The sequence below is a fragment of the Astyanax mexicanus genome, chromosome 11, assembly GCF_023375975.1.
Source record: "Astyanax mexicanus isolate ESR-SI-001 chromosome 11, AstMex3_surface, whole genome shotgun sequence".
Lineage (NCBI taxonomy): Eukaryota > Metazoa > Chordata > Actinopteri > Characiformes > Acestrorhamphidae > Astyanax > Astyanax mexicanus.
In genome coordinates, this window is record NC_064418.1 from 36,618,400 (window position 1) to 36,642,841 (window position 24,442).

At 40.2% G+C, this 24,442-nt stretch overlaps 1 protein-coding gene across 2 annotated transcripts in view; it reads right to left on the bottom strand.

Moving 5' to 3' along the window:
• Positions 1 to 24,442, bottom strand: part of nrp2b (neuropilin 2b) — a 113,446-nt gene that overhangs the window by 83,660 nt on the left and 5,344 nt on the right. For both annotated transcript variants that reach the window (XM_007234155.3, XM_022680251.2), the window contains exon 2: positions 19,270 to 19,444. In XM_007234155.3, coding sequence (XP_007234217.2) covers positions 19,270 to 19,444 — 175 coding nt within the window. The remainder of the gene's footprint in view (positions 1 to 19,269; positions 19,445 to 24,442) is intronic.

Below are 24,442 nucleotides of genomic sequence, written 5' to 3' on the forward strand. Positions count from 1 at the left end.
ACAGATTCCTGCTAGTCAATGAAGTGGATGAGTGATGGCAACAAATACATCTTCATCCTCTTCTCCTCAAGACGCTAGATACCGCTGTGTTCAAACAAATGATTCACTCTAATTAAAGCCCCTTTGACTATTTGATCTGTCCTAAACGCACTAGACTCCTCCTTGTCAATGAAGTGAGTGGAGGCAACAAACATGATTTCAATTATTTCTTCTAAGACGTGAGAAACTGCTATGTTCAAACAAGCAATGCTGTAGTAATCCTGCAGCTCGTCTGGCCTGTCTGAAATACAGATTCTTGGTTGTTAAATATGTGTCAATTAATACATTTTCAGTGTATTTTGTGGGTTTTCCTTCAACGTTTCTTAGATGCTAAAGTGTTTAAACAAATAATACCAAGTCTTGCTTGTGACCTTTTGATGGTCCCACACATGTATTTCTGCTTGTCAGTAAAGTAAACTAGTGATGGCAACAAATATATCTTTAGTTTTTCCTTCTGGGATGTAAGATGCTCCTATGCTCAAACTAATAAATGCCTGTCTTAAATAGAGATTTCTGTATGGTGTTGTATGGTGACAACTTCAGTAATGCATCTTTATCTTCTTTGCCTGAGACTTGCAATTAGTTATATTTATTAAGACACATAAACAGAGATTTTGATTTTGCTGCTGAATTTGACCTTGTTGTCTGATTGGCTGTTGCTTCACACCCAACTAAAAAAGCTGATTCTGACTGGTTTGTTTCCCCGCCTTTGGCTGAAATGGAGATTGTGATTGGTTACAGATAGAGATTGTGATTGATTCTGCTGCTAAGTTTGCCTGTGTGTTATTTTACCACCAGCTAAAATTGACATTCTGATTGGTTTTGCTGCAAAGTTTGACTGTCTATTGCCCATTCTCATGCTGAAATGGACATCCTGATTGGTTCTGCTGTTCTGTTGACTGCATGGTGTCCTGTTCCCTAGCTAAAACAGAGATTCTGATTGGTTGCGTGCCTGGAAAATATGTTGGCAGTATGCAGAGAGGGGCACAGGCAAAGTGTCTGAGTTCCTATTGTCTTAAAAGTTCTAATTAGAAAATTAGAATCCAGCGGCACACTGGCGCAGGTGCGAAAACAATTAGTGCTAATAGGATTAGAGCAGACTCAGATATGATTATTAAGATTGCTGAAATCTAACAGACACACATTACTGGGAGGAATTGGTACACACATTCTCTAATATGGGCTACGCAGCAAATGCAGGGAAGCAGATGCACTTACAAGCATACACACTCTCACACTCTCTCTCTCACACACACACACACACTCCTAGCCTCAATAGTTAGTGTGTATTTAAAAGCCTGTCTGTTTTGCTTCAGCACCACCTCACTATAATGAGTTTTCTCCTCTCTTGTTTTCCTCATTCCGTTTCCAGGTTATAAGCCGCCTTTGCCTGAGGAGTTTCTGCACACTGTGGTCAAAGTAAGCTTGATCTCAATTAACTACGGGGGAGGAAAAAAAAAATACACATCTATTATGCACATCCGACACTTCCTGTCTGATTACGCAGAAGGGACTCTATTCTTCAAAGACACAAAAAGTTGACCCCAATGACAAGTAAATTAAAAACAGCTAAAGATAGAGGGGAGAGAGGGGGGAGGGGGAGGAAGAGAGAAGAGAGGGAAACACAGAAAGAGAGAGATCTTCTTTTCTCTGCTGTTTTTTTTTTTTAAACACAAAATAATACCACTGTCTTAACACTGACAGAGTGAGAGAGAGAGAGATGGTGAAGGCTACCAAACTGCCATTAGCTCCACTGGTAACATAAAGCAGTGTGGGTGTCGTGCTTAGCGCCGTGCTGTCACACTAACAGGGCTGATTTTTATGGAGCTGTGCTCACACGAGTTCGTTTGACGCGAGAGCGTGACTCCTGCCACTGCGCCGAGCCTCATCTAGCCCTGATCTAATGAGCCTGCGACTCCTTACTGCATCTTACAAGCTCTCGAGAGGAGGAGGCCATTGTCCAACCATCGAATCCAGTGAAGAGCTAGGAGTGGCCTGCTGGAGAAGTCAATAAGCTTCAAGGTGAAGTGGCTCTTCTTTTCTTCGTTCCAGCTGTTCACACATCATGATGGTAATCTATTATCGGTGCAGTGTGCGAGAGTTGTGTTTCTATATGTTGGTTAATGATGAGATGTTCTCAACGCTGAATCGGCAGTTCTGACCCCAATACTCTTAATACTATGGTCTTACAAATTAAGGCTGTAACTAATGATTATTTTGGTAGTCGACTAATGATTGACTGATGATTATTTTTCGATTAGTTGAGTAGTCAATGATTATTTTTGCCATGCCCTCGATCTCTGAAAACAATAGAAACAGCTGAACACAAGAATTAAAAGGGATTTAAATTTAAAAATGATTTAAAAATGTCTAGATGTTGTTTAAATGTGAAAAGTACTGATATTTTGTGAGTAAATATGTAATCTGTTGTGTTTGGGAACTTTTGGAGTTGAGCATAAACTGTTTGAGTGAGCCATTTAAACATCTCCCATTGCATTTCTGTCCACAGCACTTTGTGTAACGTGGGACTGTTACAAATGAACGATTAGTCGACAATGAAATTTGTAGTCGACAAATTTAATTAATCAACATTGTCGATTATATCGAATAATCGTTGCAGCCCTATTACAAATAAATGTGAGAAAAACAATATTATTGTCATTTTAGGACTATTTTATGCCTCTGATATAAAGGTAAAACAATTGCATAATGCAAATACAGTTACTCTCTTTTAAATAGCACTGAATTTAATTTAACATGCTGGTTTATACATATATTAATTAGCTCTACTGGCTAGGAAAACATAACAGGCAATACAGAGGTCAGCAAAAAGGATCCAAGCCATGACCATGAATAATTAATGAACAATACGTCGATAATGTAATTATCGTGACAGGCTTGTCAAGTACAGAATGTGGTTTTGGGGCTTTTTTTATTGTTTAGTTTACATTGGTTTTATCCCTCATTCAGATGTGTCCTGGTTTGCTGTGGGGTTTACAGGTCAGAGCACTGTGAAATCACAGCAGGACACACGAGGAGGAGGGAGTGAGAACATCAAAAAAAAAAAAAAAACATGGAGAGGAGGACTACACAAATTGTGACACCACAACAGAGCCAAGCTTTCTATGAATGGATGCTTATACTTATCCAGCACATTTAGAAAGTCGTGAAATCAGTAAAAATCTGGTGAAAATGTCTGTATTTTCTAATATTGACATTTATATCATAAAGAAAAATATCACAATATCAGTTTTTCCAATACTGTGCAGCCCTAATGAAGACTGCTGTACAGAAAAGGAAAGCCAATGGGAAAGGGAGGTAACTATGTAACCTCCAGAACAAACATAGACCAGCTATATAACCAAAATATGCCATAAAAACTTTTAACATTTTGCAATATCTCCCTCTGCTTTCATTCTGAGTTGCAAATTAGTCTTTCCTTCGTGTTAATCTGTGTTTCTGTTGGCCTCGTTAGCACCTCTGGTGGGGCGGCCCCCTTTTCCGTTTCCTCTTCCTCATCTTCTGAAAAACAACGCTTTGTTTGATAGGAAGGTGTGAAGGACGTGTATCAGTACGAGCTGTAGACTGACTGTAGGCTGAGCTGGAGAGAAGAGTCTGAGGGGTGAAGGAGAAGCGAGATGCAGAAACCTGACACTGCCTTGGGTTCATTAAGTGACGGACACCAGCAGGTGCCTTTACAGCCCTTTTAGAGCACACTCTGTAACACTCAGAAACAAACACGTAATGACAACTTATTAGACCCTGAGAGAGTGCTGGCTGATATATTAATATTTACTGTACTGTGTATTTAAAACCTTGTGTACACACAGTACTGTGTAGGTCATTTACAATACTGTATATTTATAATACACTGTAAAAAAAAAAAAAAAAAGAAAAAAATTCAAATTCTTCTCCTAAAGGTGATTTTTAAGTCAGCTGAACAAAAAATATTGAATTGCACCAAATATTATAGCAAAATAATTACCTCAACTAACATTATTAAGTTTCTTGGTAAAAGTGGGGTCTACTGAGCAAACAGGGGTTTTCATCCGATGTTGGTCATGCTATTTGCATATAGGGTGTGTCCTCCCACCTCTCAGTTACCATCAGTGTGTAGTCATTCTCCACAGGCTGGTGTCAGTATTTTTCTCTTGAGATATATATATATATATATATATATATATATATATATATATATATATATATATATATATATATATATATATATGCACGTTATAGTCATAAATTCCCAGTTGCTAACCTAATTTAACAAAAAATATAGTGTTGTGTGCATTATGTGAGTTTGATTTATATAAAACATTGTATGTAAAAAAGGTAAAAAAAAATGTTGTTGGGGATAGTAAGCAGAATCTACAAAACACATTTTATATAACCTAAATGAACACAATGCAAAACATGTAGTTGGACCAACTTAGGTGTATTTGGTTCACAGACAATATTTACTTGACTCAACTTATTTTCTTTAATTGGATCGCTTTCTGAAAAAAAATAAAAGATCACTTAAAATGCAGATTTTTTTTTATATATTTTTCCAAATTGAAAACTTCTGAAATATAATCAAGAGGAAGACGGATGATCACAAGCCATCAAACCAAACTGAACTTCTTTAATTTTTGCACCAGGAGTGGCATAAAGTTATCCAAAAGCAGTGTGTAAGACTGGTGGAGGAGAACATTCAAATGAACATTGCCTGCAATATTGTTTATTCACAATACTGTACATGCTGTTTACAATTATGTACAGTAATGCATACTTATAAAACTGTGTAATGTTAACAAATGGTAAAGTTATGTTAGGACTGTAAGTTATTATTTTAGCACAGAGTATCAGCACACAGGAAACATGAGCTCATTAACATCATTCCTGCAAACCTAAATAGCTCATGATGCCGTGATATACACACAAACACACCAATAAATAGGTAAACTCATTTTCATGCCTGCATGGTGTTTGATACTCTGTTGACAGAGAATTTCATACAATAGCACCCCCCCCCCCCCTTCCCCCCTGTCTTCTCTCTCTCTCTCTACCCCAGCACTGCCACGCTGACAGCCAGGAGGAAGTGGGCGTGTGTCACTTAGTTTGGTAGGCTGGAGAAGCTGCGGGTGGCTTTGGGACACTTCTTGCTGCCCACAGGCTCAGATTCAACTCGTTCCTCAATTAACACTGACACACACACACACACACATACACTCACACACACACACTTACACACAGCCACTGTTACAATAGCAGCATTCATGTAGTGACGAGGACACACGCAGTGCAAAGCTGACTCTCTGGTCATTAGAGTCACATGGCCAGGAGTCTTATGGCAAATGCTAAGGATAATTACATTTCCATAGAGTTTATTATAGGATGTAGGTTCAGCGGTTGGGGGAGGAAGCTGGGAATATACTGGCTTTAGTGAAGCTGTGTTATTGACCATGAAAATAAGCATTTAAATCTTCCCTCCTGTCAACCAGCAGACGAGGTTTCCTCCTTTATTTTCTCAGTAATATTTTTTCTTTGTGTGTATGTGTGTGTGTGTGCCTGTGAACTCTGTCTAGAGAGTTTGTGTTTAAAACAGGCAGGAAAATATATGTGTGTGTGGATGTATGTGTGTAGAAATGATCTCCCCCCATTCCCCACTCCCCCCACACACACACTTTCTGAGCCGCCTGTTAATTGCCTTTCACACGTTCTATCTTTCAGGCAGGAATCTTCTTCACACCTGCACACACACACTTCCAACTACAAAGATCCCGTGAAGACTAAACACACATTCATTTACATGCATTTCACATACCCCCCGTTTTACAAACTGAGTAACAAACACTGACCATCAGTGTTTCAATGGTAAAAATCAAAGCAATCATTTGTTTACAGTAAGAAAATGCTTACAGCTAACGGCTAAAAAGTTCAGAAGCCTCAGAAATGACACCCGTGGTCAGAAGCTAAACACTAGCACAGATAGGAACACAAATTGAACTCACGCAAAACTTGTGTAATGACCCAGAGGAGAAATGAATAAGCTGAACGTGCCAGAATAATATTAGCTCTGCGTCTGAGTGAAATCACAGCCCAGACCCATAATAGCCATTTTTGTTTCAGTGTGAGAACATACAGCAACTTCAGGTCATGTTAGCCTGTTACTGACTACACCTCATAAAAGAAGAGATAGAAGAATAGAGAGAGAAAAAGAGCTAAAGCTAAAGCTAGCATTTATAGGTAAATATTGCTGTCCCTTAAAAATTCCCTTAAAATATATAACCACAAAGAAATAAACCATTATTGGACTGCTGCTCAATTCTGGAGAAACTTAGACCCAACTTAGACCCAGAAGTATTGTTTACAGAAGTAGGAACTAAAAGATTTTCTTAGAGTTTAAAGCCTTTAAATAACATAGCACAGAGCAATGCTTCACTAAATGCTCACAATTCTTACAAATACAGAAGCTAATTATTAAATAGGATCAAAATTATGGCAGCATTGTGCCCAGACTAAACATATGCTTTGGATAAATTATATATATATATACATATATATATTTCAGCATTAACATTCCATCAATATCTCTAAATTGACTTTCCAGGAGAATAAGGTTTTGATTGCCCACACCTGGTCTTATTAGTATATATATCCCGACTTTTTAACACCTCCTCACTGGGTATTGAATCTAGTTTACTAACAAACAAAGTGTTTTGTTTGTTTATTGCACTTTAGATACCGACTCGTATTTGTGTTTTTTCAACTACCTTTTTGCCTTGACCTCTTGTACCATTTGTTTACCATTGCCGGCCCTTATGTGCCTTATTATTGAGTGTCTTTCGTGTGTCTGGCTAGTGTGACACTTAGCTTAATGGAAGTCAATACAAATTAGTATTTTAGTTTATTCTAGCATAAGTTATTTAAGTTATTTTAGCATGTTGTATGCTAAATATTTTATGGAATTTCATGAAATTAGTTCAATCAAACAAAAAAACTATATTTGAATTTTAGCTAATATTTTTTTGTAGTTTCAATTGTGGCAAAAAATTGTGTGGCAAAGCGTTGTAACCCCTGGTTTCTCTGACATCACAAGAAAATCAGACACAGGTCAATGCACCACTTTACAACCAACCTCTCTAAATGATTATTTACATCTCAACAGCTGAACAACTCTGCAGAGCATTTTCACCTTTAACCCCTTACCCTCTGTGGCTTTTATTACACCCTGAGGATTACTATTTTTTTACTACATGCATACATAGCAATGCAAATGCAAACGCTGGCTGAATCGTTCTTAATAATAAGAAAGAGTTTAAGAGATTAACAAGCCATAGTGTAACACCTGAAGAGTGTTCAACTGCTCTAAATACTGTTCAGTATTTAGAATTAGCGGTACCACTTTAAAATAAGCCTACCCTTATAAAGCGTTTATACATGGTTTACAATTGAGTTTATGAATTATTATTGATTAGATTGTTAATGAGAAAGAACATTGATAAGCAGTTACAACACATCAATTAAAAAGGCAAAAGTGATTCATTGTTTGTTTAGTCATATTAATCAACTTAGTAATTTAACTAAGTATAAATAAGTGTGGAACGACATTTGAACATTTTTAGCTCACTGTTGCCATTTCTATTTATGTGTTGTTACAGATATATTTTAACTGCTTATTAATGGGTTTTAAAGTATTTGCAACCTAATTAATAAACCATTAATAAACTCATTTATGACCACTTAGAAAGCCTTTATAAAGGTAGTCTTATTTTAAAGTGTTACAGAATGAGCTGATATATCAGTTTAAAATGATCTCATATACCATACGCCCAATCGATTTATGTCTTGTTTTATGCATGCTAGTTAGGCTACGATTAGCTTCCAGAGCAAGTGGGCTTAGAGACGAGGCCGTGGCCCTCCGACTCCGTGATGTAATCAAGTCCTTGACGTCTGTAACGAATGACGGGCCTGTAACCTGAGTGATGCATGCGCAGGGCCTGGCTGAGTCCCCTAGAGTCCAGTTCACCTCCACACTGTCCATTGATTCTTCATTACAAGCGGAAAATAACCATTGATCAGGAGGACCCCCGGGGAGGGGCACAGGCTGAGGTTGTGATCACTGCTGCTTCTTGGTGATGTGTTACTTCACACGGGGGAAGCTGAGACATCGGGGAGATGTTGGCTCACTCAGGTTAAAATATATATCATGGATAAATGGATTCAAATGATGAAACTTGATAAGATAATCAACAGGAGGCGTGTCTGACTTTATGCATGGATGTTGATCACCAGCCTTCTCTACTGACTGAGGGAGAATGTACCAGGGGTGACAGTGACTACTGGTTCATGGGCTGATGGACTGTGAACATTCGCAGCTGTTCAGTGTCCTTGGATGGACAGCATAGGGTTCCTGCTGGGCCTGTACCTGAAGCCAGAAATGCTGAAGATGCTCCCAGGCGACTGTCACAGTCCACACACAAAGTTCCGCACAGAGATAAAAGTCATAACAGGGCCATCACTGCTCACACACACACACACACACACACACACACACACACACACAGAGCCCTGCAGTTCTCCACGCTGAGCTCAGCACAGGCGGCGCGTCGTAGCGAGCGCTATCCGCTGCGCTACCGCTAATTTCCTGGGTAAATACGCTCACAGTGGCACACAGACTAAGACACAGGGAATAATGAACTCCAGCTGTCAATTGTTCCAGAACTAGCACTGAGTCAACACTACTAATGTGCAATGCATACAGACTATGAAATTCATTTCTAAATTATGGCAATGAGTAATTTCCAGACATACAAAAAAGAAAAAAAAAAGAAAAAAATGTGTGCCATGCTTTGTAGTCACATAACAATGTGGCAGCCCCCTGCACTACAGCAGAGCGCTCCCACTCAAGAAGAATAAAATCCTTCAGAAATCCTGAGGAGAGACATGGATTACGCATTTTCTGCATATTAATACAGCAATTAGATAACATCAAACTGGAATACTGTGCCAGCAGGAGAGAGAACGAGCGAGCGAGAGAGAGAGAGAGGGAGAGAGCTGCAGACAGAGCAGGGGAGAGTGAGTTCCAGGGGACAAAAAAAAAGAAAAAGAAAAAGAAAAAATAAGGCGAAACAGGGAACACATAGAGAGTGGTTAAAAACAGACAAAAAATGAAAAGAAAAAAAAAAGAAGAAAGAAAAAGAAAGGAAAACGCACCTCCAAGCCCCTCATCCCCCAGTCTATTTCCATTATCCATGTCATTCAGGAGTGTGGCTTTGCTGATTGAATTACAGATATATCATAATAAATCATCTAGCTCTTATTATATTTATTCAACATCAATCTATTTATAACCCCGAAGGGGCGGGAGGCTCCTGGCGCCGGGCCAAGCTCGCGCCGAGCGATCTGTTGAATTATAATGCAGTTCCATAAAGCATGGAGCAGGCTGCAGCGCAGGGCACGGGGAGGAAAAGCTGTCAGGATTATTCCAGCTGAGCCCTCAGCCCCGGCTTTGAGTGCCCACCCTGACACTGCACTTTTCCCCACCGCCAAGCCGACGGCAACACCGAACTTTCCTCCGCTGTAACTGACATAGCAGTTCTCTCAGGAAAAAAATAAATAGAATACTGTCATTGTTGCACAATAACCTTCACCAAAATGATCGCCAAAATAGGAATTTTACAAAAGAAGAACATACATTTTTTGTTTTATTTTGCATTTTTGTTGGTCTATTCATCAATATACAATTCTGAAACAGTGTGGAAAACTAACTGCCAGATTCACATTATGTCAAAATAACAATAAAACAATACCAACTTTATTAACAGTATTACATAGTGTTTTTAAATATGTTTTTAACTAAAAGGAGTGTCTAAAGGTATTAATTAACTCAGCATTATGTCGCTTTTTTGTAGTTTTACTTAAAAATTACAGTTTAGAATAATTCAAAATCATAAATTGTATGTACAGCAGTGGTATAAAGGCTAGTTGCTGGTTTTAGATGATCTAAGCCAGGGGTCACCAACGTGGTGCCCGTGGGCACCAGGTAGCCCGCAAGGACCTTATGAGTAGCCCGCAGGCCTGTTCTAAACATATAATTAATTATTAATAGTAATAACATTTAATTAAGGGTAAATTAAGCAGTTTTGTGATTTCACAAGTGTGTATCAAACTGGTAGACCTTCGCATTAATTGGTACCCAAGAAGTAGCTCTCAGTTTCAAAAAGGTTGGTTACCCCTGATCTAAGCTGATCTTTTATTAGGAAAGTAATTTAAAAGTTGGTAATTCAGGAGAAAACATACCCTATACTGATCTATACCTATTAATCTGTACTGGTCTAATTAGATCTTCACCAGCAAAGTGTGTATTGCATTTGACCGTCATCATGCTAGTTAAATTATTCATACTATCATCTATACATCTATCTATCTTTCTATCTATATCTATCTATTGTTGTGACTTAGATGAAGATTTAAAACACATTTATTGACCAATTTATGCAGAAATCCAAGTAATCCCAAAGGGTTCACATACTTTTTCCTGTATATCACATCATACATACTGCAGTATACTAAATCCAGCGCATGCTAACACTGCCATTCTCCCACAGTAAACATCAACACTGCAGTCCTCCTGCTGAACACACACTCCTCCCTTCACGGCTCTTCTCCTACTGCTTCTGTTGTCTCGCTCTGTCATTTACACAGCAGCTCTGGATCTCAGCCCTGTCTCTCTCTGGCAGCTGAACAGATGCTCATCTTTTCTTAGTTCCTTTTCTTGCTTTTTCTCCTCTCCTCTCTTCTCTTCTCACACCTGATCATATCATCTCTGTTTTTCCCACCTCCTCTGCTCTTAGCTCCTCCATCTTGCTCTCCAGGCAGGGTGAATTCATCTGCATTGTTAACGCTGTTCGCCTCTGCCCAGCACACTCATCCATTCCAGATGAACTTTGGCATGAACCGCCGACATCGACTTGAAAAATGTTTAAAAATACCATTCAGAGCTTAAACTCACTCACTCAGAAGAGAAGCTAGAGGGTCTGAGATGAAGATGTTTCCCAACCAAGCACTCTGAATACTGGAGGGTCAGAGTCGCTGTGGCTGGATACTAACACTGTTTATGTCTGAGGGTGATGCGGGAGCCGGTTTGGGGGAAGAACTGCCTGTGTCTCTGGAAATGACTCATTTCAAGTGGTGGCTCAGCCAAAAAAATCTAATTTACCAAATACAAAAAAAGCGTTTTCCCCTAGTGTTTCAGCCAACGTGTGTTTGGTGTCCAAAGTTGACTTCATAAATAAGAAGTTAGAACTTTAAGCCAATGTTTAAAAAAAATGGCCTTTTTGGACTTATAAGGATGATCTTTACTCATTCGAATCAGACAAAATGGGTTCATTTTAGTAGACAGAAGTAGATAAAAAAAAATGTCAGCCAAGACATTGTTTTTATTTTTTGGTTTTACAGTAAATATATACATACAGTATAACTGTCTAAATGTTCATGGATGCTTCTTTAAATAAATACATTTACAGGGTTCATACACTTTTTAAGCAATATACCTTCCTGACTTTTTCATGACTTTTCCATGCCTTCCAAGCAAATTTTCATCACAACACGATCTTAAAAACACCAGTGGACAAACAATATTATTAAGTATAATTAAAATTTATAATAGGCCAAAAATTAATTAACCCTTTCATGCATAGAGGTCACTACAGTGTACAGCTGTTTAAAAAATTTTTTTCTTTAAATATGCTTGCAATTTTGGGCACTGCTGCATATAGTCCACTGTAGTGGAAGCTATTGCATCATCCTATACAAAAAAATTGCATTGGTTGGTCATTGTAATGGGAAAAAGAAGTCAATGAAATCATGATGGCCGGCAGACAGGGAAAACCACCAAACACCTTGGCTATTTTTGTTTCTACCTTTTATAAAATTATATCACTGCAGGTAAAAAATATATAATTACATCAAGTAACATCTAAGGTGACATATTATGTAAAGATTTTCAAAATTTTGATTTTATATTTGAGGGAATTGTAGATTAATCATCTGTCCACTTAATTGTACATCATGCATCATTAGCTATTTTTCAACTTTTATGCAATGTCAATTACTTCCAGTGTTGTTTTAAAAATAATTCATATTGTTTAATGTTTTGGCTGTAAATCAACTTCTTTAATTGAGGAATGTCTGCCAGTACAGACAGTTGCAAGCAGAGAAGTAGGGTCAAGCAGTGATAGTGAAGGTGAGTCTGGAAATGTTACTGAGGGAGTTGAGGCTGAGGAACGGAGATGAAGGAGATGAGGCTGTTGAAACTAAGGGCACCCCAATATCCAGTATGCCCCTGGAAAGCACTGGCCCCAGCTCAAGAAAGTATAAAATGCCAGCACACGAAGAACCAAGTACATCTGCATGCAGTGTCTTGTAGCTTTGTGCCCTGTATGCTTTGGCAACCATCATAGAAATTAGCAACAAGCATGATTTGACAGGAAATATGATACATGCTATAAAATACTATAAGAGAATATGCTCACTTAACAGTTCAGAGACTTGACAAGAATACAGTATGATAATACCAGTCACAATCAAGATTCTATAAGGTTCTACGGTTCAGAGACATTTTCTTGTGTCACAATATCCTCCTCAGTTCCACTATTCCAACAGAATACCATATTACAACTGTATAACTGAATTACATTTGTGTTTTTTTTACAACAAAAAATGCATGAAGTACACTTGAGTGGACAGATAAATATTTCTTTATCGAATAAAGATAGAATATATATTTTTTTCAAACCTTGTTTTACATCCCTAAGGATGTATAAAAACACTTAGAAAAAAAATCCTGACTGAGTTTATTATAATTCATGCATGAGAGGGTTAAATAAAAAAAAATATTTTTTAAGAAATGCTGACACAGAATCTTTAATAATAAAATGTGTGTCAAATCCTGAGAGATTCCTTGTGTAGAGCTAAATCACATAACTAACTGATCTGATGTAGCTCAAGAAGCTCAAAATAGCTTCTCCATCAATAAATGAAAAACATTTGTAGAGAAAATTCCATGACTTTTCCAAAACTTTCTAGGTATTTTTTATTTTTCTTGGAAACTTTCCTGGAAATTGCTTTTTTCAAATTCAATGAGTTTTTCCAGGTTTTTCATGACCGCACAAGCCCTGCAGTTAGCCTATGTTAAAATTCAAAATATGGCTTCTCTTCTCTCGTTTATATGTAAAAATACTGCCAGTCTTGAGCTGTGGAGCAGTATGATCACATCCTCATCCTTTACTTTGTGTGCTGCTTTTATCCATTTTTATAGACAACAGAACCTCATACAGCATCCAAAATCACAAGGGCAAGTCTATCTGAGATTATTTCACACCACAATGTTTGAAGAAACTGTGTGATGATTAATCACAAGGCTTACACAGTCCTTACTTGTCTAATATGTCTGATTATGTGTTAAATACAATAGCTGTCAAGCTTCATTTCAAAACTACAAAAGAAGTGTCAGAAACTTCAGACACCAACCGTTTCTGTTGAACCATCGCTTTAAATGTGGTGAAAACTGAAAAAAAGAAGAGATTGTGAGAGAAATGTGGAAGAAAATAAGAGAATATAAAGGGAAGACAAAGTGGAACAAAGATGGAATGCAATAAGGTCAAGGGTGTGGCTGCAGACCACAGCTCTAAAGACTAAACTTTCTCCACCAGCCAGCGTAACACCCTCGTCCCGGGCCATCTATTCTCCGGGGTGTGAGGGAACGTCTGTCGGGACCACACCGCCGCTCGCATTTACTCCAGACTGCATGAAACACGTCTGGCCGTCGGGGAAATGATGGCCGAGCCCTGTAATCGTTTCTGACAGTTCAAACTCTTCAGGTTAAATAAATTAAATATGGCACTTAGCTGCCAATGGATGGGCCCTGTGGCCAGTCCAGAGATACGGAGCTAAGTGGAGCCGGCGGATCAGATATACACTCTTCCCGCAATGTCTACACCACAGCATGTGGGAGGCTGCTGGGATGATTCATATATAGGGCAGCCCACACACGCTCACATCCAGAGGAGACAGCTGGACTTTGTTGATCTTGCTCAGCACAAGCAGAAGAAAGCGGAAAATCATATGGTCCAGTGTGATATCAGGGTCAGCGAGTCATGCATCTTTCCTGACTCCCTTAAATAAGCTTAAGCGCTTGTGTATGAGTTCACACACACATATACACACACTTACGCAAATACACACACACACACAAATAACATGTAAATATACTACAGTACAAAAGTTTGAAATGCGTTTATTGTAATCATAGCTGTGGATTTTTTTCCTTAACATATTTTATTCCATCAGGTTTATTGATGTTTACTTACTTTCATAATAGAAAGTCTAAGAAAAAGTCTAGGAAAAAGCTATAGATAAAAAATGGGACTCGAACAACCGTGAAAGGCACGGTTAAAAGACATCAATTTGCAAATTAAACAAAAATTAACCTGCTTGTGTTCTCAGAACAATGGAATACTTAATTTTAGCATTTTCCTACAACAGTTAATGTAATCATCATGCTGTTTGGACACATTTGAAGGTTTAAAATGTACTTTATTGTTTTTAGCTTATATTTATCTTTATTTTATCTTGTTTTTTATTTGTATTTGCTAAAAATGATATGAAACCAATGATGCTATAAAGCAGGGATAACCGATCCTGATCCTGGAGATTTACCACCCTGCAGATTTTCATTACAATCCTAATCTAACACACCTGATCCAGGTAATAAAAGCCTTCAAAGGGCACTGGACTATTGGAACCAGGTGTGCTGGGTCTTAACTCTTCATGGTGGGAGATTTTTTTTCTGGGATCAGGTTGGGAACCCCTGTTGCAGAGTATCAGAGTCACATTTATTATTTGGTATATTACACTTTTAATAGTGTTTATACTTATAAGAGCAAGAAAAGCTCATATAGGCCGAATAATATTTGCTTAATATTGTCTTAGTAGTAGTGGAGTCATAGTTGTCATAGGCTGTGTGGAGGAATCCCCTTCAATTTCTGCCCTGAGAGTGTGATTGCTTATATGTGTGTGTGTGTGTGTGTGTGTGTGTGTGTGTGTCTATGGATGAGCATGCTGTGTGTCAGTCTCCTCCGAGTCTGGGCGCTAGCCTCGGGGGCTGTCACTATAGGAGCCATCAGTACAACACTGCACTTAATTCATCTCCAAAAACCCCCTACTCACACTTGGTCATGCTCACACTCACTCCTATCTAACCAGAAACACACACAGCATATTGAAGTCTGAGGATCTGCACGCTACAATACAAGCGTCTGTCCTCCTCACAAAGGCTTTGCTGTTACACATCTGCACCACGGCAGCTCCCCTCACTATCTCGCTCCCTAGGACACACTATTTACTCTGGTGCAGGCATCCGGCAAGAAAAGCAGGACAACTTAAGCCAAAGATCAGTGAATAGAGACTGTGTTACTGATTGCCAGTGGCCAGAAGTTTTTTATTACTCGTGCTGTAATGATCTGCTTGTGTTTACTGTGAATTTACAATTAAGATCATGCTTAGTGATAAAAACAGACTCAATACTTGTTGTTCTGTACCTAATTCAAGTGTCTGGCTCCGGAACAGAAACAATAATTATGCATGGAAAGGCGAGAAAGCAACACAGCATTTCAGGAAAATAGAAATCAAGGCTCCTTGAACATTTCAGCTGTTCTAGTTCAGCTAGTCTCAGTTCTGCTTTTCTATATGCAGTATGTATCTGTGCATCTATGCAAAATAAGGTAGTAAACAACTATACTGTACTTTTGTTGGATTACTGGGCTCTGTACTATGAAGGCTGTATTGTATTGTACTGAGCTCCAAACTACCAAGGTCCCACATGCTGACTATTGCACTACTGGCCACACAGGCCATACATACTAATCTTTGCACTATGATAAAGATGCATACATGCTTATTTATAGAAAGCTCTGTACTATTTACATTACATTACATTACATTACATTACATTACATTTGGCAGACGCTTTTGTCCAAAGCGACTTACAATATTGAAGTGCTACATATAGAACACTGTATTATAAAGGGCCAACATTACAACAAATTACCTTTTTTTATGTTTTTTACCCTACTGAACTGTTCTATATTATAAGCTCTACACTAAATACACCCTACACACTAAGCTCTGTACTATACATGCCCTCTGTACATACAGCGCTTTATAATATATAGTCCCCACATACTGAACTCTATCTCACACTAGAATACGCTGGGTCGCACGAGGGTCAAGGCTTTAGTCTGGCATTCTATAGAACAGCTGGAGTGGCCTCAGTATTGTCACGCTGGCCAACAGCTTTCAGCTCAATTTCAGCCCAATTCTGCCCTGACCACAAACCCAACAGCCCCCTCAACATGCGCCATTTCTGTCAGCTTTTAAATCCAGATCTCGTGAGGCGCACAACATGAACAGCATCACGCTGGGTTCTTACACAAAGCTCGTTCTCTGTGGGCAAGATGTAAATGTGAAAAGGAACATTTGGGGGGTTTATGGAGCTGAGAAGCAGATGGAAGAGGAAGAGGAAGAGAAGGAATGGCCGTGTGCTCAGTAACTGCTCTTTGATTTGCTTTATATTGAATCCTGCACTATTCAGGACCTGTATTATTTATATACCATGAGTTGTACTATAGGGGTCCTACAAACTAAGCTATTCTGAGTTATGTATTATATATAGGCCATGCATACAGAGCTATGTGCTATCTAGGCCGTACATTCTGAGCTCTGTACTTAATAGGCCCTAATTTCTGAGATCTTTACTTTATAGGCCATATGTTATGAGGCCCTATATTCAGAGCTTTATACTATATAGGCCCTTTATACTGAGCTATGTACTATATAGGACTACAAACAGAGCTCTATTCTATATAGCCCTAACATTCTGAGCTCTGTACTATATAGGCCCTACACACAGAGTTCTATTCTATATAGCCCTAACATTCTGAGCTCTGTACAATATAGGCCCTGTATACTGAGCTCTGTACTATTTAGGCCCTACATACAGAGTTCTATTCTATATAGCCCTAACATTCTGAGCTCTGTACAATATAGGCCCTGTATACTGAGCTCTGTACTATTTAGGCCCTACATACAGAGTTCTATTCTATATAGCCCTAACATTCTGAGCTCTGTACTATATAGGCCCTACACACAGAGTTCTATTCTATATAGCCCTAACATTCTGAGCTCTGTACAATATAGGCCCTGTATACTGAGCTCTGTACTATATAGGCCCTATATACAGAGCTCTATACTACATAGGCCCTGTTTACTGAGCTCTGTACTATATAGGCCCTATATACAGAGCTCTATACAACATATGCCCTATATACTGAGCTCTGTACTATATAGGCCCTATATACAGAGCTCTATACTACATAGGCCCTATATACTGAGCTCTGTACTATATAGGCCCTGTTTACTGAGCTCTGTACTATACAGGCCTTACATACAGAGTGCTGTATTATGTACCTCCTATGTTGCATAATGAGCCCTATACTACACTAATCCTACATCCTGTGAACAGCTAACTGAGGGCTTATGGAGTTAAAAGGCAGATGGAAGAGAAGAAACAACTGTGTTCTTATTCGTTGGACTTTGATTTGCTTGTCTGAACTCGAGAAGATCCTCTCCCAGAAACTAGGGTGGGAGGAATGTCCACTCACCTCGCTTCCAAAAAAGCATGACACACAGCAGGTCTCCATAAATAAATAAGAGCCTTAGTATGGAGTTCTGTTTACTAATGGACTCGTATAAAAGGCAGCTCCTCTCAGGAGGAACCGTGCTAGAAGACATGTGATGTAATGGAATGTGCAGAAGAGTCTTCTGCCAATCAAGCAGAAGCACAGGAAAAGTACCCAAAAAACACACACAGCAGCGATGAACAAATCACTGAGGAGTAAGCAAAGTGGCGGAAGGAGAGATGTATCAAACCCTCCATCTCTGTCTCCCCTCGCCCACCCTCCTTTTTCTCTTTTTTTTCTCTCTCTCTCTGCTCCTGTTAGCTGGGAGTGAGAGAACGCTGAGAGAGAGAGAGAGAGAGAGACGTCTTTCAACAACAGCTAGTAAAATATTAATGCTTCAATTCCAACAAAGGAATGTCAGACCCCATTCCATAAATCTGCCATTAAAAACACATCTATGTATAATTAATACAGCCAAAATGTTAATAAATGGCAAAAGGACAAAGGGTGATATAGAGCGAGAGGGAGAGAGAGAGCGCTTGAAGTGGCAGGTTGTGACAGGCTTTGTAGGCCCGCTACAAAAGTCGGTGGAAAACAGTTTGTGAAACATGAGTCAAAATGTCACAGACTCCACAGCCTAGTCAGCCTATATCTGTTCTGACTGCACTTTACCTCACTAAAATAACATTCTGTGCTTTTGTAGTATCTGTACATAATAAATGTGCTGGAATGTGCTTTTTAATATTTTTTAAATTATTGTTGATGAGCCAGTCCTTAGCCAGCTCATCCATTAGGTTTTTTTTTAACCCTTGCACTTCCACTACCAACCAACAGGGGGTGGAATTAGCACAGGAGCTGCCAAGCCTGTGGAATACCCTCACATTCTTACTGTACGTTTTCATAAAACCCTGAGACGAGGCGAAGCTTTGTTTATTGGATATTTAATTAAAAAGAAGGCACCACGGGCTTCCTTGAGGCATTTGTGATGTTGACTATTGAGCCAGACTCAATAGACTCCAGTTGGGCACCGGGAGATACTCCAACTGTAGCTGGGAGACAGATTGGAAGCTCCTACTGCCTGCTTGAATTCGACACTTTCCAAAAAAAAAAAAAAGGGAAGCGCTTGTGGTCTTGTGGCACGATTTTAACAGCAGCAGGAAATATCAGCCAAAAAACACTGAATATCAATGGCCTTCTGCCCCGAGACTGTTAGCAACTTCTCATCGGAATGAGGAAAATCCTGCCAGCCTTTAAGCTCACTCTCCATCTGCTGCACAACCCAGGATGCACACAATTCCTCAGATCTGCTCTGAGCTCATTTAATTTACTGCTTGCTAACATGTTTATCTGAATGCAATACAGCCCTGCCTTGTATATATAATGCTATATAAAGACCCTGGGGTAAGTAAGATGACCTAGTAAACATATATGAGTCACATGCATGTGCACATACAGTACAGTACGACCTGATTGAGCCACTTGGCAATGTGTAATTTCCACTTACCTGCAGTCAAGCTTCTCCAGCTCAAAGTGGGGGTTGAAGTTGAGGACGATGCGCTGGGACGGCTCAGGGGCTGTGATAATCCAGCGGCAGTCCTGGTGAGGCGGGTACTCCTGCGGGTATCCAGGCGTGGTGATGTAGCCCGCGTCGCTGGCATCCCGTTGTCCGCCACATTTCTCTGGAAGAAAGCAAAGAAAGAGAGTCAGAGACGCAGTTCTAATGATTCAACAGAAGTGATTCAGTGAGCTTGAGTAAATGTGATGCACATGATTAAACAAGTGCGGCTGAACTGATTCTTCTCACATGATCCAACAGGTACAATTACGGCAAAACTAAGATTAATGCGGCCTCAATCTGAATTAATGAGCCTGACTTTGTGCAAGCTACACTTGCACAAAGCTAAGTGACACTTTTATCCTGAGCAATGTATATTATGCAGCTAGGAGAATATAGCGTTAGAATTTGTTTTTGTTTTTGCCTAAGAATTGAACTGGAAATTGATGAGGAATTAAAGCTATGGGAAATACAGTGTTGTTAGCCACCACACTAACCAATTTAAAACAATACTCCAGGAATTCCACCATAATCTCTATCTGTTACATGTGTAACAATGGGTAAATTAACATGGCCAATAAGAAAGAAAGATGCACTTAAATGGGAATTGTAAGATGGTGTTGCTGATAGCCAGTATTTTCCATGAATGAATTTGTATTTGGTGTTAAATCTATTTGAGTAGATTTAAGTAGGCTTAAATATTATTACAAATGCAGTGAATAAAGACAATACATTCTACAGATACTGTAAAAACAGATCACATAGATCAATGCTAAGAGACTATTTTTATGCTATTATTATTATGCTATTATTATTATTGCTATGCTGACTTACTCAGGTCAGCTCCATCTTTTTGTCACTGAACAGGAAAGACAGTTCAGAGCTAGTTACAGTATTTTCAGCATACAGGAGATCCAGGATTGGGCCATTCGCCAACATTAGGACAGACACTTCGATAAGATCTGCATATACTAGTTTAGAATAATAAGCCCTCTAACACACAGTTACCATCCCGTGACAGGAAGCAGGAGGACAGGCCATGTGTCTGCTTCAGGTCAAGGGTCAGCCCAAAGCTGTGAGATCAGCAATCGTGCCACAAAGACGCCTTTCTGCACAGGAAGAGCGTATAGGGCACTCTTTTATCCATTCTTCCTTTCTTTCCTTCTTTCATTCCTTGCCTGTGTATCTCTCTTTTCTCTCTCTTTCTTTCTGTGCCTCTCTTCTCTGTTTACTGCGCTCGCCCAACGCAAGGCCTCAGTTCCCTCAGCTCTAATAATTGATATGGTTCTCATTCATTATTGCTCTTGAGTGTAGTTTTCAGGCTGTTTAACCCGTGCCACAGCTCCGAGCAGAGTCGGTGCATATTGCAGACACACGAGGAGGCACGGCAACATATGAAAGTTTAACCGTGTGGGAGGGAGCGAGCGACTCGGGTCGGATGTCAGGCAGCAGCCTCGCTAAACTACAGCTATGCCTCACACTGATAGAAGGCAAACGACTCGCATGACTTGACGAATCGCACAGATTCTGATCTAAAAATACCTGACTGCCCTGTTACAGTAAACCACCCATGCCTCTGCAAGGGCGAACACACTGTACAGACACACAGACACACAGATATACACACACACACATGCACCAACCCACTGCTGCTCGTTAGGTGAAACACACAGAACACATACACACGCACACACTGCCGTGCTTGATCTGGTGTTGTTCCAGCACCACATGGAGAGGCCTGCTGGGGGATGCGGGGAAAATATTCCAAGCAAGTGAAAGTTTTGATTGACAGTTTGGGGTCTGCAGCTGGTTTCCGCAACGCTCTGTGAACAATTACAGCTCGCATGCACACCGCTCCCATTCACTTGATACGAAAATCCAAAAAAAAAGTCCTGGGCAGGATTCTTTTCGCAATGCCATCCCATGATATTAGTCCGGGTGTGCCCACAGCTTCTGACAGATACTTCTGTCACTTCTGTGATATGTCTCCTCCCAAAAGCCAAGCTGCGGACCCCTCGCTCTCCTAACCTCCACACCTCTCCTGACCAGTCCAGGCTTTTCAAAAGCTCCTCGTGCCGAATATCGAAAAGACGAAAAAGACCAGATGCTTGAAATGTAATAGACTTTCAAGTGGTGACATTTGGAAAGCTATTATAGCTTTAAAGGTGCGCTTTCTGCTCCATTGCATTTGATATGCCAGCCTGCCCTTCTCTCATTTCCCCGATGGCTTCAGAGAGCACAACTCTGAGCGCTCCATCTCAGTATGTACACATTGAAAAACAAGGTTTGAACAAAAAGAAATCAGAGCGTCCTCAAATACTTATGCGTGTTCGATAGTGATGAAGTGACCCCATGAGCCCCCCACGACCTGCAAACCCAACAGGGATGCTTAGCAAGGGGGTAGCGATTCATAACTATTAATAATGTTTATTTGATAAAGCAAAAATAGTGCATAAAACAATAAAATGGGAGCAACACTATATCGTAGCATGCATAATTATGTTAGCTACAAGCTAGTGTTAAGAGGAATGATTATGCTAAAGTTTTTAGCATAGCATTTTGCAGTTGGTCTGTGTAATTTAAGTACTGAAAATATGCATGCTGTTCCTAGTACAGCTTATATAATTCTGACACTGTTTATCGCGATAACCGTGTGATACCATTTTTAACTAATACAAAGATAAAATGTTTATTAATCACAAGCTAAAATGTTAGAACTGTTAGAGCAAATGTACAGTATGTCAACTAAGGGTGTGCTTTTCCTCCTCCTTGCTCTCGCATCAATATTTTTAGCAGAGGGGTGGTCTGCCCTGACGGTGGGCTTTCTTTAACTTTAATTTTCATTACACCTCCTGCAGTAGGCTGCTTTATTTCCTCCAGTGTGTGAAATGTACTGTATTGAACTGAAGGCTGATATTGAACGATATGCGCTGCGTTTTTACTCTCTCCTGCTGTTTAGCAAGTGAATGGTGGTGTGTTAGTAAAGCCAGGTAGACAATTCTGCCAGCTCAACACTTTCTCATCAGGCCTTGGCCTGAGCATGTGTGTGTGTGTGTGTGTGTGTGTGTGTACAAGTTCGATACTGCTCTGACGGCCCTCATTAGGGGGTGCTCTTTCTCTCTCTCAGCTGTGGGCCTCAGCAGCAGCGGTCTGTCATTGAGTGAGGATTCATTTCCGCTCAGAAAGGAAGGAAGGAGAGAGGGAGGGAGGGAGGGAGGGAGAGAGAGAAAGAGAGAGACAGAGAGAGGGAGAGATATAGAGAATGAAGGAGAGAAAGAGAGAGAGATGCTGTTGCTGTTGCTGTGCTGTGTGGTGGCCTCATGAATTATTGTGTCTGTGCTGCTAAAGGAGTCGATCCATCTACACACTCTGCCACATGCTATCAGAGCGACACACAGCCTCAGGGACTGGGGCAAGGGGAGGAACACACTCAGAGACTGGTGTGTGTGTGTGTGTTTGTGTGTGTGTGTGTGTATGTATGAATGCATGCATGTGAGAATGTGTGTGTGTGAGGAAGCTGATAGTGATGATGCGACGGCGGGGTGAAGTGATATGTAGCTTTTAATGGTAGATGTAAATTTCCTCGCAAGTGCACTTCCGAGACGCTAAAACGGTGCGGCTGCTATAATTTGTTCCACACTGAAAAGGCTGCAAATGGCAAATCCTGACTGACACACACATTTTAAACTGGATTTGTGGAATTAAAGGATGATACACAGCTGCAAGGATGGATTCCAAATCAGTGCATTCAGATACAATGCCGGCTTGCTGTCAGTTGGGGAACCATTGCATCACATCCCAGTGGCTAACTCCCACACAAAAGCAGACAACCCCCCCTTGATACAACAAAAATACTAACACAAATACATGACAAAATAGCACACGTACACATAGTGTCCGCCAGCAGCTTGGATCTTTCCATTTTCTATTCTATTCCTCTACATCCTAATTTCCTCCAAAACCCTTATCTTAGGCCACAATGGGTCGATGGATTTTCTTACTGCATAGATCAATACTGTATTCTTAAGACTAAATGTGCACACACATTCACACACAGCTAAAGGATTGCAAACTCACTCTGCCATGCCTGTCAGCAAGTCTCTGTCAGCATGGAGGTCTGCTGAGTGGAGATCTTTGTCTTTCTGAATAAAGATAAAGGACATCATGAAGACGCCAATGCTCAATCAGTGAAGGTATTCACAGCCACTCTCCTGCTCTCTTTCCTCCCTCCCAGAAAGGAGGAAAGGCAATACTGCACTGACTTGGCATTATTCAGCTCGCTTCCTGGCGGCCGGAGCTCTTCACCGGGCCCGACCCAAACTTGTCTCGCTCATCTCCCCTCCTCGAGCCATAAGACGAGTAAACGGTGCTAAGCAGCTGGGCTGAGAAGCAGAATGAAGCTGCATTATTTATGGCTCTCCTGCTTGTTTTGAATTTCATCGCAATAGCACTGTTTCAGCACTTTTTCATCCTGAGCCTCACGAGAAGAAAAAGGAGACAAGCACACACACACACATACACACATCCACTCACATACACATACACACACACTGAATGAATTAAGGAGCACTGGTTTACTGGCTCCAACGCAAACAGCTGACCTTTATTCTGGGGCAGATTTACAAACCCCCTTTCCACTAAAGAGGGATAGAGCATTTTATTGTTCTGTGAAACAACAAAAAAAAAATAAAGAAAGAAAACCAAAAAGCAAACAGCAGCCTGATGACAAGATATGGCCACTAACTAGCATCTCCATAATGGCTGTTGTTCTCCTGGATACCACCACACATTTATCCAATTCCACTCTATTAGATCTGACGGCAGCAGATGCTGCTCTAATTGGCTTGCCACTCAAACTAAGGCATTTATTTTTCCCTTAACTCTGCTGAGAAACGATATCGTGGGTGGCAAGCCAGCCAGCCAGCGAGCAAGCGAGCGAGCGGGCTGCTGAAAGATGATGAAGACTAGAAGCAGTGTTTTTCCACTAGGCTTCTGGAGGATCCAGAAGTGTTTCCACCAGTGGCATGAACTTGGCTCGGGGAAGCCTGGAGTACACTGATCCACTCTCCCCGTCTGTGGTTCCAGTCGTTCCGTCAACCCCTTTTTGATAGTGCATGCGCAC